General features: G+C 37.2%; 2 protein-coding genes across 62 annotated transcripts in view; both read right to left on the bottom strand.

Annotated features, from left to right (window-relative positions):
• The window catches only part of Pkn (serine/threonine-protein kinase N), a 297,850-nt gene that overhangs the window by 59,789 nt on the left and 222,772 nt on the right, over positions 1-15,289 (bottom strand). The window lies entirely within an intron of this gene.
• The window catches only part of LOC141405953 (uncharacterized), a 105,329-nt gene that overhangs the window by 4,682 nt on the left and 85,358 nt on the right, over positions 1-15,289 (bottom strand). Inside the window, exons 1-2 of one of the 12 annotated variants that reach the window (XM_073990906.1) lie at positions 12,654-13,076; positions 3,843-4,547 (exon numbers count right to left, since the gene is read on the bottom strand). In XM_073990906.1, the coding sequence (XP_073847007.1) occupies positions 3,843-4,256 (414 nt within the window). In that variant the 5' untranslated portion in view covers positions 4,257-4,547; positions 12,654-13,076. Of the gene's footprint in view, positions 1-3,842; positions 4,682-12,085; positions 13,077-15,289 lie in introns of those variants that run through there. The other 11 variants (XM_073990914.1, XM_073990909.1, XM_073990908.1 and 8 more) reach the window with 11 other exon arrangements.

Here is a 15,289-nt window from a genome sequence, read left to right as displayed (position 1 = left end):
CTTTCTAAGAGAATGAGTGCTGCTATTGACCCTTTCTAAAAGAAAGGGTACTTCTTTTGACTCTTTCTGAGAGAAAGGGGGCTTCTATTGACTCTTTCTGAGAGAAAGATAGGTTCTATTGACACTTTTTAAAAGAATAGGTGCCTCTATTGACTCTTTCTGAGAGAAAGGTGGCTTCTATTGACCCTTTCTAAAATAATGGGTGCCTCTATCTGACCCTTTCTGAGAGAAAGGGGGCTTCTATTTACTCTTTCTGGGAGAAAGGGGGCTTCTATTGACCCTTTCTAAAAGAATGGGTGCCTCTATTGACTCTTTCTGAGAGAAAAGGGACTTCTACTGACGCTTTCTGAGAGGAAGGGGGCTTCTATTGACGCTTTCTGGGAGAAAGGGGGCTTCTATTGCCCCTTTCCGGTAGAATGGGGGCTTCTATTGACTCTTTTTGAGAGAAAGGGGGCTTCCATTGCCCCTTTCTGAGAGAATGGGGGCATTGAGTCTTTCTGAGATAAAGGGAGCTTCTATTGACTCTTTCTAAGAGAAATCGGGCTTCTATTGACTCTTTCTGAGAGAAAGGGGGCTTCTATTGACCCTTTCTGAGAGAAAGGGGACTTCTACTGACGCTTTCTGAGAGAAAGGGGGCTTCTATTGACGCTTTCTGAGAGAAAGGGGGCTTCTATTGACCCTTTCTGAGAAAAAGGTGCTTCTATTGACTCTTTCTGAGGGAAAGGGGGCTTCTATTGACCCTTTCTAAAAGAATGGGTGCCTCTATTGACTCTTTCTGAGAGAAAGGGGGCTTCTGTTGACCCTTTCTGAGAGAAAGGGGACTTCTACTGACGCTTTCTGAGAGAAAGGGGGCTTCTATTGACTCTTTTTGAGAGAAAGGGGGCTTCCATTGACCCTTTCTGAGAGAATGGGGGCTTCTATTGAGTATTTCTGAGAGAAAGGGGACTTCGACTGACGCTTTCTGAGATAAAGGGGCTTCTATTGAGCCTTTCTTAGAGAAAGGGGGCTTCTATTGAGTCTTTTTGAGATAAATGGTGCTTCTATTGACTCTTTCTGAGAGAAGTGGGTCCTCTATTGACCCTTTCTGAGAGAAAGGGGGCTTCTATTGACTCTTTCTGAGAGAAGTGGGGCTTCTATTGACTCTTTCTGAGAGAAAGGGGGCTTCTACTGACGCTTTCTGAGAGAAATGGGGCTTCTATTGACGCTTTCTGAGAGAAAGGGGGCTTCTATTGACTCTTTCTGAGAGAAAGGGGGCTTCTATTGACCCTTTCTGAGAGAAAGGGGACTTCTACTGACGCTTTCTGAGAGAAAGGGGCCTTCTATTGACGCTTTCTGAGAGAAAGGTGGCTTCTATTGACCCTTTCTGAGAAAAAGGTGCTTCTGTTGACTCTTTCTGAGGGAAAGGGGGCTTCTATTGACCCTTTCTAAAAGAATGGGTGCCTCTATTGACTCTTTCTGAGAGAAAGGGGGCTTCTGTTGACCCTTTCTGAGAGAAAGGGGACTTCTACTGACGCTTTCTGAGAGAAAGGGGGCTTCTATTGACTCTTTTTGAGAGAAAGGGGGCTTCCATTGACCCTTTCTGAGAGAATGGGGGCTTCTATTGAGTATTTCTGAGAGAAATGGGACTTCGACTGACGCTTTCTGAGATAAAGGGGCTTCTATTGAGCCTTTCTGAGAGAAAGGGGGCTTCTATTGAGTCTTTCTGAGATAAAGGGAGCTTCTACTGACTCTTTCTGAGAGAAGTGGGTCCTCTATTGACCCTTTCTGAGAGAAAGGGGGCTTCTATTGACTCTTTCTGAGAGAAGTGGGGCTTCTATTGACCCTTTCTGAGAGAAAGGGGGCTTCTACTGACGCTTTCTGAGAGAAATGGGGCTTCTATTGCCCCTTTCCGGTAGAATGGGGGCTTCTATTGACTTTTTCTGCGAGGAAGGGGGCTTCTATTGACTCTTTCTGAGAGAAAGGGGTTTTGTATAGACCCTTTCTCAGAGAAAGGGGACTTCTACTGTCGCTTTCTGAGAGAAAGGGGGCTTCTATTGACCCTTTCTGAGAGAAAGGGGGCTTCTATTGTCCCTTTCCGGTAGAATGGGCGCTTCTATTGACTCTTTCTGAGAGAAAGGGGCCTTCCATTGACCCTTTCGGAGAGAATGAGGGCTTCTATTGAGTCTTTCTGAGATAAAGGGAGCTTCTATTGACTCTTTCTGAGAGAAGTGGGGCTTCTATTGACTCTTTCCCAGAGAAAGGGGGCTTCTATTGACTCTTTCTGAGCGAAATCGGCCTTATATTGTTTCTTGCTGAGAGAAAGGGGGTTTCTATTGACCTTTTCTGAGAGAAAGGGGGCTTCTATTGACCCCTTCCGGTAGAATGGGGGCTTCTATTGACTCTTTTTGAGAGAAAGGGGTCTTCCATTGACCCTTTCTGAGAGAATGGGGGCTTCTATTGAGTCTTTCTGAGATAAAGGGAGCTTCTATTGATTCTTTCTGAGAGAAATGGGGCTTCTATTGACTCTTTCTGAGGGAAAGGGGGCTTCTATTGACCCTTTCTGAGAGAAAGTGGAAAGAGGGCTTCTATTGGCCCCTTCTAAAAGAATGGGTGCCTCTATTGACCTTTTCTGAGAGAATGGGGGTTTCTATCGCCTATTTCTGATATAAACTGAGCGTCTATCGACTCTTTCTGAGAGAAAGGGAGCTTCGATTGACCCTTTCTAAAAGAATAGGTGCCTCCATTGACTCCTTCTGAGAGAAAGGAGACTTCTATTGAAGCTTTCCAAAAGAATGGGTGCCTCTATTGACCCCTTCTGAGAGAAAGGGGTTTCTATTGATCCTTTCTGAGAGAATGGGGGCTTCTATTGACCTTTCTGAGAGAAAGGGGGGCTTCTATTGACTCTTTCTGAGGAAAGGGTGCTTCTATTGACCCATCTAAAAGAATGGGTGCCTCTATTGACTCTTTCTAAGAGAAAGGGGGCTTCTATAGACCCTTTCTAAAAGAATAGGTGCATCTATTGACTCTTTCTGAGAGAAAGGGGGCTTCTATTGACCCTTTCTGAGAGAATGGGGGCTTCTATTGAGTCTTTTTGAGATAAAGGGAGCTTCTATTGACCCTTTCTAAAAGAATGGGTGCCTCTATTGACTCTTTCTAAGAGAAAGGGGGCTTCTATAGACCCTTTCTAAAAGAATAGGTGCCTCTATTGACTCTTTCTGAGAGAAAGGGGGCTTCTATTGACTCTTTCTGAGAGAATGGGGGCTATTGACCTTTTCCGGTAGAATGGGGGATTCTATTAACACTTTCTGAGAGAAGGAGAGCTTCTATTTACCATTTCTAAAAGAAAAGGTGCCTCCATTGACTCCTTCTGAGAGAAAGGGGGCTTCTTTCTGAGAGAAAGGGAGCTTCTATTGATCCTTTCTGAGAGAATGGGGGCTTCTATTGACCCTTTCTGAGATAAAGGGTACTTCTATTGACTCTTTCTGAGGAAAGGGGGGTTTCTATTGACTCTTTCTGAGGAAAGGGGGGTTCTATTGACCCTTTCTAAAAGAATGGGTGCCTCTATTGACTCTTTCTGAGAGAAAGGGCGCTTCTATTGACCCTTTCTGAGAGAAAGGGGGCTTCTATTGACCTTTCTGAGAGAAAGGGGGCTTCTATTGACTCTTTCTGCGGAAAGGGGGCTTCTATTGAACTTTTCTGAGAGAAAGGGGGCTTCTATTGACCCTTTCTGAGAGAATGGGGCTTCTATTGGGTCTTTTGTCTGTATAAAAGCTTTCGAGGAGGTGAAATTTCCTGTAGTCCAATATTTTTTCCTTTTACAAAAATTCCCCCTCTGTGAAGAACAACTTTCAAAAACAACTTACCTTTGCCGGATCATGAGAATAACCCGATGAACGTGATGAATTACGTTTAAAGACATTTGTTGTATGTTTGCCACCGCTACCACCATCATGATCTTCGCCCTCAGGTGGATGTGTTAAGATCTCTGTACCATCGGCATCTAAAGTGGTCCATTTGTAAACAACTCGTACGGGATTTATAGGATCATTGGTACTAAATTCTTTGCGTACCGTTTCACCTGCACGGGCAAAACGCAGTTGAGCTCTTACTGTCCACTCAGCGGTTAGTTCATGGGGCATGGGGGGTCTGGCCTGAGGATGATTTTGACGAAATTCTTGATTTGTGGTACCAGCACCAGCTTCGGTTTGTTTATCGGCCTGATATTGAGATTTGGAATTCGTTGGATGGGGAGGAGGAGGTGGTGGTTTGTCATCCATATTTTTTTAATTTGTAATATTTACAACTAAATTTCGAAGGTGACGGAAAATTTGGTTTTTGGATGGGTGGATTTATTTTTTGTTCATTTGTTTGTGGTTGACCGCCGGCAGCATTTTGGCCTTGTTCGATTTTCTTATTTTTGTGGGTTATTTCTTTAACACTTTTCACATTTTTTTGGTTTTGTTATTCATATTTATTATCACTTTACTTCCCACACATTTTTATCACACTTTTTATTGTTGTTCTGTTTGTTCGTAGTTTGTGGTCTTATTTTATTTTCTCTTAGAGCACTTGAAAATATAATTCCAACATTTCTTTGGTTTATTATTTTGTATTTTTTGGTTTAAATTTTAATAATGTTAAATTTAGAAAAAATATGTATTTCGTTTGGTGTATTTGGGTTGCCTTGTGTGTTACGTTTTGTCTTTGGGTGACGCGAAAGTTAACAGAAAAAAAACAACAAAAAGAAAGAAATTGCAGGTGTTGCTTTCAGGTATGAAAACTTATTTATTTTAAAAAATGTTTACTTTTCGGTTTTTTTTGTTTGGTTTTAATTGAAAATGAGGTGAGATTATTCATTGGCAGGAATGACTAATTATTGTTTGTTAAAAAATATATGGTTGTATTTATTTAGAAGTAGTACTAACAACACCGAAATTAGTTTATAGTTTGTTTTTAAAATTAGTTTAATGGTCCCATTATCTTGTACCTGATGACGTATGATTAATATTAATTGAAACGTATGATTGACATAATAGTCATACGCCAACGTGAACCTAATTATGTTAATTATTTTAAAAGTGGGAGTTATTTGAGAATTTGTCCTTGATTTTCTTAAGTTTTATTTAGAATATGTTTTTAAAACATATTTATTTTATTATTTTTATTTGACCCATAAATTCACTTTGAATTGAATTTTACAGCCAATTAAATTTAATATTTTCATCTGAGCAAAGCCATTTATTTATATCAATTTGGAAACATAATTCTCAAATTATAGTCCATCATAATTCAAAACTATGTCTTTAAGAAAATATTTCCCTTTGGCATCACTGCCACCAAAAGAGAATATAAATAAAAACAAATCATTGACGTATTTTTATGTCCCTAAAACTGCAATTAATTGCCAAATTAAAACCAAAACTACAACAAAAACTAGAGTTCATAACTAAAATGAATTTTACAACAATTCACCAAATTCTCGAAAGTCAGTACAACCAACCAACCAACAGATTTATTGTGTCACAACCAAGACGAAATATTTTCCGCCACTAAGCAAACCAAGGTGTTTTCTTTTGTACAACAAAGATCATTAAAATCGGCCATTCAGTAAAAAAGACGTCAAATACTCCGTACTAAGATCCACACGAAAATGTACACATGTATGTATGTATGTGAGACGATCATCGTCACAAAGTCAATAATGTGTGTGACAGCAGCAGCAGCAGAGAGAAAAATTGAAATAAAAGTGAAAATTTATAACATTCGCACATAATAAACAAAAAGTGAAAGAAGAAGACAAAAAGAAACTAAAAAAATTATGTCGTCAAAAAGAAAATTAAGCATTTTCACATGACCAGAAAATACAGCGGACATAATGTGCGAAATGTGTACGTGTGTTGCTATGAATAAGGTCTGTTCCAGGTTACGAAAATATTTAAGAGTTATTTTGTTTTCTTTTTTGTTGAGGAAATTTTACTAAAATATTTTAATTAATTTACCACTTAGAAGGCAAATATTTTCTTTATAAGACTTTGGATGTTCTTAAATATGGATTTTAAAAACGTTTTGTTTGGTTTATTTGCGTACTCTGGAGCTGATCATTAACATGATTTGGACATTTTGAGGTCCGAAAGGTAATATTACGATCAAGAATAAGACATGAAAACGTAAACACAGGTATGAAAACTTGAACGATACATAAAGTGATCCTCAGAAATAGCATTTATTTGGAGTTTTAAAATTATTTTAAAGTTTTTTGTTGGTCTTTTAACGTGAATGTAAAATTATATATTTTGAAGCGTTGATAATAATTTTAAATTTTGGATTTATTTAGGTTATTAATGGGACCTAAAAGGTGAATTTTTGAACAATAATTTAAAAACATCTAAAGCGGATTAAAAAAAGAAACAAAATCTTGTCGTTTTTTTGTTTAAACATGAATTTTAAAATATTTAATATTTTGAAGTACTTGATAAGTCCTTAAAACGCACATTTTCAAAACCAATTTTCAATACAACTATTTACCTTTAGCTTATTGAATTTGTCTTTGTAATCAAGTTTAAACAATATTATATTGTTCATAATAAGTCCCTGCTGACGTATGATTGATATACCAGTCATACGCCACAGTTTATACAATAGAACGATTGTGGTGATAAGCGTAAGAAAATAAACGAAACTATTATCGTACCAGTCACACCAAGTCATAAACGTTTAACACCAATTGCTGTTTCAAACAGCGTACGAAAAAATACTTTATGAAACATTTCCAATGGTTTCGTTTCGCATTTTCTATAGGAACAATACAAAACATAACCCACGTTGACACTCGCTGTTTTGTTTCGTTTTGTTAACACTCGTGAGTGCGATCAAAACGAATAGCGAAAAGTTCTCAATTCCACAACAACAGATATTAAACCAAAAATTTCAAAACACGTGAACGATTCAATGAATGATTCGTTTGGTGGTTGAAAACAGCAACCGTCGTAGTATGTTCCAAGTATGTTGATGTGCTGATAGTGTTGTTCAGCAATCAAATGTGTGTGTGTCTGTTTGAGAGTGGCATTGATCATTTCGCATAGCAAATGATTGCCAAAAATTCATTTTGTTTCGGTGATGAATGAAACTACTCGGCAAAGCATAGCCGAAGTACATTCCAGTAATCGTACGGTATTCGTATTTTTTGCATTGAAAAGTTTGTGGTTTTGTTTTGAGAGCGAAACGATTCAGAGAAACTGAAAAGTTTGTGACTTTGTGTGATTGGTACGGGAATAGTTTTGTTTGCTTGCGTTCATTGGTTTCAAACGTGAGAATTAAAAAATTCGTCGATGCCCAACTAATGAAAATTTGTGTCGAAATCCGAAAATATATTCTTCTGTGACTTTCCCTAAAATAATAAATTTGAAATATGCGTTGTCTTAAAATAGGATAAAATAAATGTGGATTTTATATTTTAAGGCTATGATAGGCCCATAAAACATTGTGTTTAAAGACAATTTAGGTGCCTTTATAGGTGTATTATCAAATACGATTTTAAAAGCTTTTGAAGCCCTTAAAATTTTTATTTTGGTAAAAATTTCGTTTTGTTTACTTTCGTACACTAGAAGTTACCATTAATATCAGGTGGCCACTTTGAGTCACCAAAGAAAATATTACAGGAAAGTCTTGGGTATGGAAACTTAAATAATAGAAATTGATGCTCAAAAGTACCAAATGACTATTTTCAAGGATTTTTAAAATAATTTTGGTTAACCGTACAAGTGGATCTTTAAGAATATTTTGTAAGCTTTGAAGTTTTGAAGACTGAAGTTTTTGAAGACTATGTTAAAATGACTTTTATTCGTGGATTTTTTAATAATATTTTGAATGTTTTTGTAAGTCTTTTAAGAGGATTTTTAAAGACAACATTAAGCATTTAAATATGAATGGATTCTGAAGGCTTTGGTGGACACTTATGGACACTATGTTTTTCTAAGACGATTCGAATTCAAGTTCGTTCGAACTAGGAACAAGCTCCTGTTGTTGTAGAAAAAAAAACAAAAGTTTGGTAGTTTTTCGAACGAATTTAAATTCGAATCGTCTTAGTGAAACAGGCCATTAAAATTGATTTTTTAATGCTACATATTTTGAAGTCTTTTTAGGCTCATCAATACGGCTGTTTAAAAATGTTTCGTTTAGTTTATTTACGTACATGATGAGGACGCTTTGAGGACCTAAAGGAAGAAATATAGCGAAGAAGACTTGGGTATGGAAATATAAATGGTATACAAATAAATCCTTTTCCGAAGCCGATTTTTAATGATTTCATCATACTTTACATGTAGATTTTCAAACATTATTTTGAAGGATTGATAGGAAGACCAGAAACGTTGATTTTCAACGGTTTTCGGTTTGGCATTTAAACAAGGATATTTGAAAGATTATTTTGAAGACTTTTATTGGACTTTAAATATTCATTTTAGAAGGCTTTGATTGGGGTCTTAAATAGCGGATTTTGAAACACAATTTATAAGACGATTTTAAAGGACTTCAAACGCGAATTTTTTAACGAATATTTTTTATGATTGATAAAACCTTAACGTGGATTTTTAAATAATATTTCGACGGCTTTGATAGCTTGGATTTTTTAAAAAATATTTGCAATTTTTAAGAGCTGATTTTCTATTAAAGGTCTAGAGGAGACTTCTCTCAACCAGCCCCATGATATGGAACCCCTTTTTTAATGCCGAGTCCGAACAACTTGTCTGCCAACACTACCTGCAGAGAAGTTTCTTTTGTCTGAACAAGTAAGAAAGTGTCAGTCAGCTGTACTGACGGAGATATACCAGGTATACCCTCAGCCACTGAAAAAAAACCAAACCGTATATAAAATATATTGATTTTGTATCATGAGTTTGCTTTAAAATCTGTAGGTACCGTAATGTTGGGCTATACCAAATCATTGACATAAAACAAAAATTTTTAGTAACCAAACTTCTTCATAAAGAACTCGAAATACAAGGTGGCACAAAAGTAATCTTCATATCAGAAAATGTTATAATTTTTGCGATTGGACATTAGTGTAGTAGACACATGTAAAATACACGTTAATAAACAATGTTACGCTACACTGCTCCAGAACGCGGAATATTGGTGACTATTTATTTGGCCAATAATCGGTCGGTGACTTTGGCACAACGTGAATTTCGTCGCAGACGTTTAGCCGCTCGCCTCGAAGAGACTGGCACAACACGTTATGCCGAGGATGTCATGGAACATACGATCAAGCCATCCTTAATCACCACCAACAGGAAGATGATTTTTCATCAAAAATAATCCTGAGTGATGAGGCGCTCCAGACTTCTTTTTGTGGGGCTTTTTGAAGTCGCCGGTTTATGTCAACAAGCCTCAGACTCTTTCAGCTGTTAAAGACAATATCCGACAAGAATGTGAGGACCTATCGCCGGAAGTTTTGGCCAAAGTGATGGAAAATGGAAAAGACAATAAACTGTGGCGGCGGCCATTTATCTGATATCATATTCTCGACTTGATGTAAAAAAAAATTAAAAGACCAAATAAAAATAATCCACAAGAAAAATGAAAGTTTTTCATTTTTTTTTTTAAATTACATCCAAAAAACTTCGGAAGATTACTTTTGCGCCACCTTGTATTAAATTACGTTAAACTAAGTTTGGAAGACATTTTTTGAAAAAGTTTTAGTATGTGCAGGCAGGGAGTATTGACTTACTCCGGAAAAGGACGCTAGAACAACCTTCTGAAAAAAATAATCAAAACGATGCGAGAGAAGCGCTTAAACTTCGCTTATTCCAAATTTGTGTGGGAGGTACCCGAAAGAGTGGACCGATATAGTCCATATTCTAACCTGATACATGACTGGATGAAATAATACGATATGCAAAGTCTGTACCAATCAGAAACTCCCTGCGAGAATTATCTTGCGGATTTGCCATTTTGGTGGGTATCGTCAGGTTATCATGGAACTTTTAGGCTAATATCTCAAGAAGTATGGACCTGCGCAAGAAAAAAATTGTACCGTCGTAAAGGGGCCGCGATGACAACCTACTGAAAAAAATTCATTTTATCCGAATATTGTGTGGGAGGTACCCAAAGGAGTGGACCGATATATATCTGGAAGGAATCCGATATATATCTGGAAGGAATAATACGATGTGCAAGATTTGGACCAAATCAATTGCTCCCTTTAAGAGTTATCGTTCAAACTATTTTACAGAAAAATTTTGAACTTTAGTGGGGAAGGTACCTGAAGGAGTGGACCGATATGGCCCATCTTCGAACTTAAGTTTTGAAGAAATATTACGATACCCAAAATTTGGTTCGAATCGGTTGATCCATTCGAGAGTTATGGTGCGCTTCAGCCAGCCAGACAGACGGACTGACATGGCTAAATCGACTCCAAATTGTCTGAAACGAATTTCGTCCAAACATAATTGGGGTGTAAAACCGTTATTTTGATGAGGCACATTTTGTCCGTATGAAAGTGCAGATACCCTCGTTAGCATAAATGCTGAGGGTATAAAAATGGGACGAGGGTATAAAATGGGTGGGTCAGAAGTTGGAAGTTCGGAATGGGCTGTTCGCAGGTTGGAAGTTGGGAGACGGAAGTTCAGAATGGGTGGTTCGGAGGGTGGAAGTTCGGAAAGAATAAATCGATCCTTATACTTTCTTGTCATTACTAACGTCGTAACGTTTTAAAAACTTTACTATTTTAACAATGTACATTGGCAAAGAGGACGTTTACCCCGCAAATTTTAGGCAAACTTATCCAAATTTGGTCTGCACAATTTTTTGCAAATCTTAGCAAAATACACTTGGCAGTTACAACTTTTCACTTAGCAGAAGAGGACGTTTGTAGAACAGAAATCAAAAAGAGAGCAAAAATTTTTTTAAAAATTAGCAAACTCAACATCTTATCACTGTCAATAATAAGGGTTCTGGGGAACGGAAAAATTTGCGAATTGTCAAAAATATTGCTAAGTGCAAAATGAAAAGTTAATAAGCTGTTTCGTGGAATAGGGACCTGTTCATAGTACAGTTAGGTCCGCCACTCCTGCAGTATGAGACAGGTGTTCGATTGTCTTTACGACAGAAATCTTTTCTCTTTAAAAATTATTTATTTAGAGGGAGAATAGTGTCGGCAAATGTCCCTGAAATATACGAAAAACTAAGCCGCTAGGTAAGTGATACTAAAACATGGACCTCTAACAAAAATGTTTTGAGAGCAGTTTTCATGTCCACAGAGATCGCAAAAATTCGAATTACAGTTGACGCTGTGGATAATTTTGTCAAAAAGAAGGGGTTATCAAAAAAATTAAACTATGTCAATATGTATAACAAGTAGGGTGGCCGCGTTTGGAAATAACAAATGCGAGAGTATGGGGAAATATTTAATATTAAACATTTGGTCGAACCTACCAATGAGACCTACTTTTTATCGTCAAGATCGAACGGAGTGTGTTAGAAAGAAAAGTTGTATTTTATACACCCTTTCCGAAAAAAGTGTTTTTACAGACCCTTTCTGAAAGAAAGGGTACTTCCAGAGACCATTTCTGAAGGAAGCGGTACCTCCAAAGACCTTCTAGGAAAGAAAGTTCACTTCAAAAACAAATGTTACTGAGGAGACTTTTAGTTTAAACTTAAATCGAACTTGACCTTAGTTTTGAAGAAATATTAGACTGCATAAAATTTGTTCGAAAGTTATCAAGCGCTGTTTCCGGCTAAACAGACTGTCGGAAATGGCTAAATCGACTCCAAACTCACTGAAAGGGATTTGGTCTTAATATACATATGTACGTGAGATCTAAAACCATTATTATTTATAATCAGACTCATTTTCGTTCGTATCAATGTGTATACACCCTGCGGGTATATCAAAAATTTGCCAAAATTTTATTCAAAAATCCATCAAAATCTCTTCATATTTTTTATGATTTTATGACACAAGGACAGTTCTTAAATAATAATAAAAATATATACGTAATAATATTCACAGATATATATTTTTTATAATATTTTTTTCACATGTTTATGCTTGCTTCTCGCGCTATATATAGTAACACACAGATTATATATATTTTTATAAACATACATTGTGGTTATTTTTTGTGTAATACTTTTCTTTTTTTTTTGTTGGTTTCGGCAAAAAATATGTTTTTGGGGTCAACGTTAGGCCGCAAATAAAGAAGAGACGACAACGACATACATATAATTTATGTATGTATGTAGATGCTCTTTATTTTGTAGTTATTTTGGTGATATTTTTCTAAATTTAACACTGGTGCACAAAATTAAAATTAAATTTTCATGGACGTTGGTTGGTTGGTTGGTCATTACATTATTATTTTTGTTTGACAAGAATTATTTTTATAAAGTACATTTAAAAATGTATATATGGAAATCACAAATTTTTTGTTTAAATTTAATTATGCAATTAATTAGTTTATTTTTAAAAACACTGGAGTACAATTTCGTTTTGTGTTTCTTTGGAATTGTTGAAAAAGAAATTTGCACTTAATTTGCCTCCCGTTGCTGTTTCTATTCACAGAAGTAATAAATTATCTATTCACACAGAATACAACACAACACTTATACATATGTAGTTATACACATAGACAGACATACAGTCCACATTAACAGGTACGTTTTTTCTTCTTTACTTATTAAATTAATAAATATTTTAATTATTTATTCGGATATTTTTTTCTTAATTTATTTTTAATCAGCCTCTGATGTTAGTTTTTCATTCGTCGTTTGGTTTTTTTGATTTTTTGTTTCTTTTCAAGGAAAACACCACTCTCTCGCTTAAAGGTGTTCCGTGATATTTGGTTAGTACTGAAGAACTTGTGAACAGAATCGAATTGTTTTTGTTGTTGGCCAATTTTCATGAAGAACGCGTAGATGTTTTTTTCAGTTTTGGCCAAATTTTGTGTTTGAACGTTTTGAACAATACCACGTCTCTCGTCCAACTGAAAAGGCAAAAACAAAAGAAAAATATTGTTCCGAATTGTCGGCGGCCGCCAAAGATTTCGGACACGGAGCCTTTTTCTGCTCTGTACAATAACTGAGTGCTGGCTGAGAGTGGTGGAAGTAGTGTTGAATTTGTTGTTTCTTTTTTTTTTTTGGGGCTGTTCTTGTTCACAACAAAAGAAAAATACACAAACGAAAAAATATCGAAACATACGTAAATGCTTGGGCGATCGCTACATATTTGATGCTACAGATAGGTGGTGCGAGTGAGTGTGTGTTTGAATGGACCATAATGTCGGGTTTGTTTATACAATCTCTCGAGAAGAAACTATAATTTCCCAATGAGATGATGTTTTGCAACATGTCTAACAAGCAGGGTGACCGCTTTTTGGGAATAACAAATGTGAGATTATGGGGAAATGTTTAACACTAAACATTTGTTCGAATCTACCAATGGGACCTACGTTTTATCGTCAAGATCGAAAGGAGTGTGTTAGAAAGAAAAGTTGTATTTTATAACCCTTTCTGAAAAAAGGTGTTTTTACAGACCCTTTCTGAAAGAAAGGGTACTTCCAAAGACGATTTCTGAAGGAAATGGTACTCCCAAAGACCCTTTATGAAAGAAAAGGTAACTCCAGAGACCCTTTCTGAAAAAGTGTGTTTCTATAAAAACTTTCTGAAAGAAAGGGTGTTTCTATACCCCCTTTCTCAAAGAAAAGGGTGCATCTATACCCCCTATCTGAATGAAAAATTCCAAATACCCTTTCTAAAAGAACCAGTTCTTCTAAAGACCCTTTCTAAGAAAGGGTGCTTCTAAAGAGCCATTCCAAGAAAGGGTGCGTCCAAATACCCTTTCTAAGAAAGGGGGCTACCAAATACTCTTTATGAATGAAAGGGTGCATCCAAATACTCTTTGCGAATGAAAGGGTGCTTCCGAAGACCCTTTCCAAGAAAATGTGCTTCCAAAGACCGTTTCTAAGAAAGGGTGCTTCCAAAGACCCCTTCTAAGAAATGGTGTTCCCAAAAACCCTTTCTAAGAAAGGGTGCCTCCAAAGACCCTTTCTAAGAAATGGAGCTTCCAAAGACCGTTTCTAAGAAAGGGTGCTTCCAAAGACCCTTTCTAAGAAAGGGTGCCTCTAAAAAGGGTGCTTCCAAAGACCCTTTCTAAGAAAAGGTGCCTCTAAGAAAGGGTGCTTTCAAAGACCCTTTCTAAGAAAGGGTGCCTCTAAGAAAGGGTGCTTCCAAAGACCCTTTCTAAGAAAGGGAGCCTTTCTTAGAGGGGTGCTTCCAAAGACCCTTTCTAGGAAAGGGTGCTTTTATAGACCCTTATAGAAATTGTGTTCTAAAAAATGGTGCTTCCAAGGAACCTTTCTGAAAAAAAATGGCTCTTCTATAGACCTTTCTCGCAGAAGAAATGGTGTTTCTAAAGTCGCTTTCAGAAGGAAAGGGTGCTTCTATGGACCCTTTCTGAGAGAAAGGGTGTTTCTATAGACCCTTTCTGAAATAAAGGGGGGTCTATGGACTATTTCTGAGAGAAAGGGCGCTTGTATAGACCCTTTCGGAAAGAAAGGGCGCTTGTATAGACCCTTTCGGAAAGAAAGGGTGCTTCTATAGACCCTTTCGGAAAGAAAGGGTGCTTCTATAGACCCTTTCGGAAAGAAAGGGTGCTTCTATAGTCCCTTTCGGAAAGAAAGGGTGCTTCTATAGACCCTTTCGGAAAGAAAGGGTGCTTCTATAGACCCTTTCGGAAAGAAAGGGTGCTTCTATAGACCCTTTCGGAAAGAAAGGGTGCTTCTATAGACCCTTTCGGAAAGAAAGGGTGCTTCTATAGACCCTTTCGGAAAGAAAGGGTGCTTCTATAGACCCTTTCGGAAAGAAAGGGTGCTTCTATAGACCCTTTCGGAAAGAAAGGGTGCTTCTATAGACCCTTTCGGAAAGAAAGGGTGCTTCTATAGACCCTTTCGGAAAGAAAGGGTGCTTCTATAGACCCTTTCGGAAAGAAAGGGTGCTTCTATAGACCCTTTCGGAAAGAAAGGGTGCTTCTATAGACCCTTTCGGAAAGAAAGGGTGCTTCTATAGACCCTTTCGGAAAGAAAGGGTGCTTCTATAGACCCTTTCGGAAAGAAAGGGTGCTTCTATAGACCCTTTCGGAAAGAAAGGGTGCTTCTATAGACCCTTTCGGAAAGAAAGGGTGCTTCTATAGACCCTTTCGGAAAGAAAGGGTGCTTCTATAGACCCTTTCGGAAAGAAAGGGTGCTTCTATAGACCCTTTCGGAAAGAAATGGTGCTTCTATAGACCCTTTCGGAAAGAAAGGGTGCTTCTATA

This window comes from Musca autumnalis, unplaced genomic scaffold, assembly GCF_047663935.1.
Source record: "Musca autumnalis isolate F117 unplaced genomic scaffold, ASM4766393v1 scaffold_5, whole genome shotgun sequence".
NCBI lineage: Eukaryota > Metazoa > Arthropoda > Insecta > Diptera > Muscidae > Musca > Musca autumnalis.
Note: the sequence above shows the minus strand (reverse complement) of the source record. Positions and strands in the feature narration are given on the sequence as shown.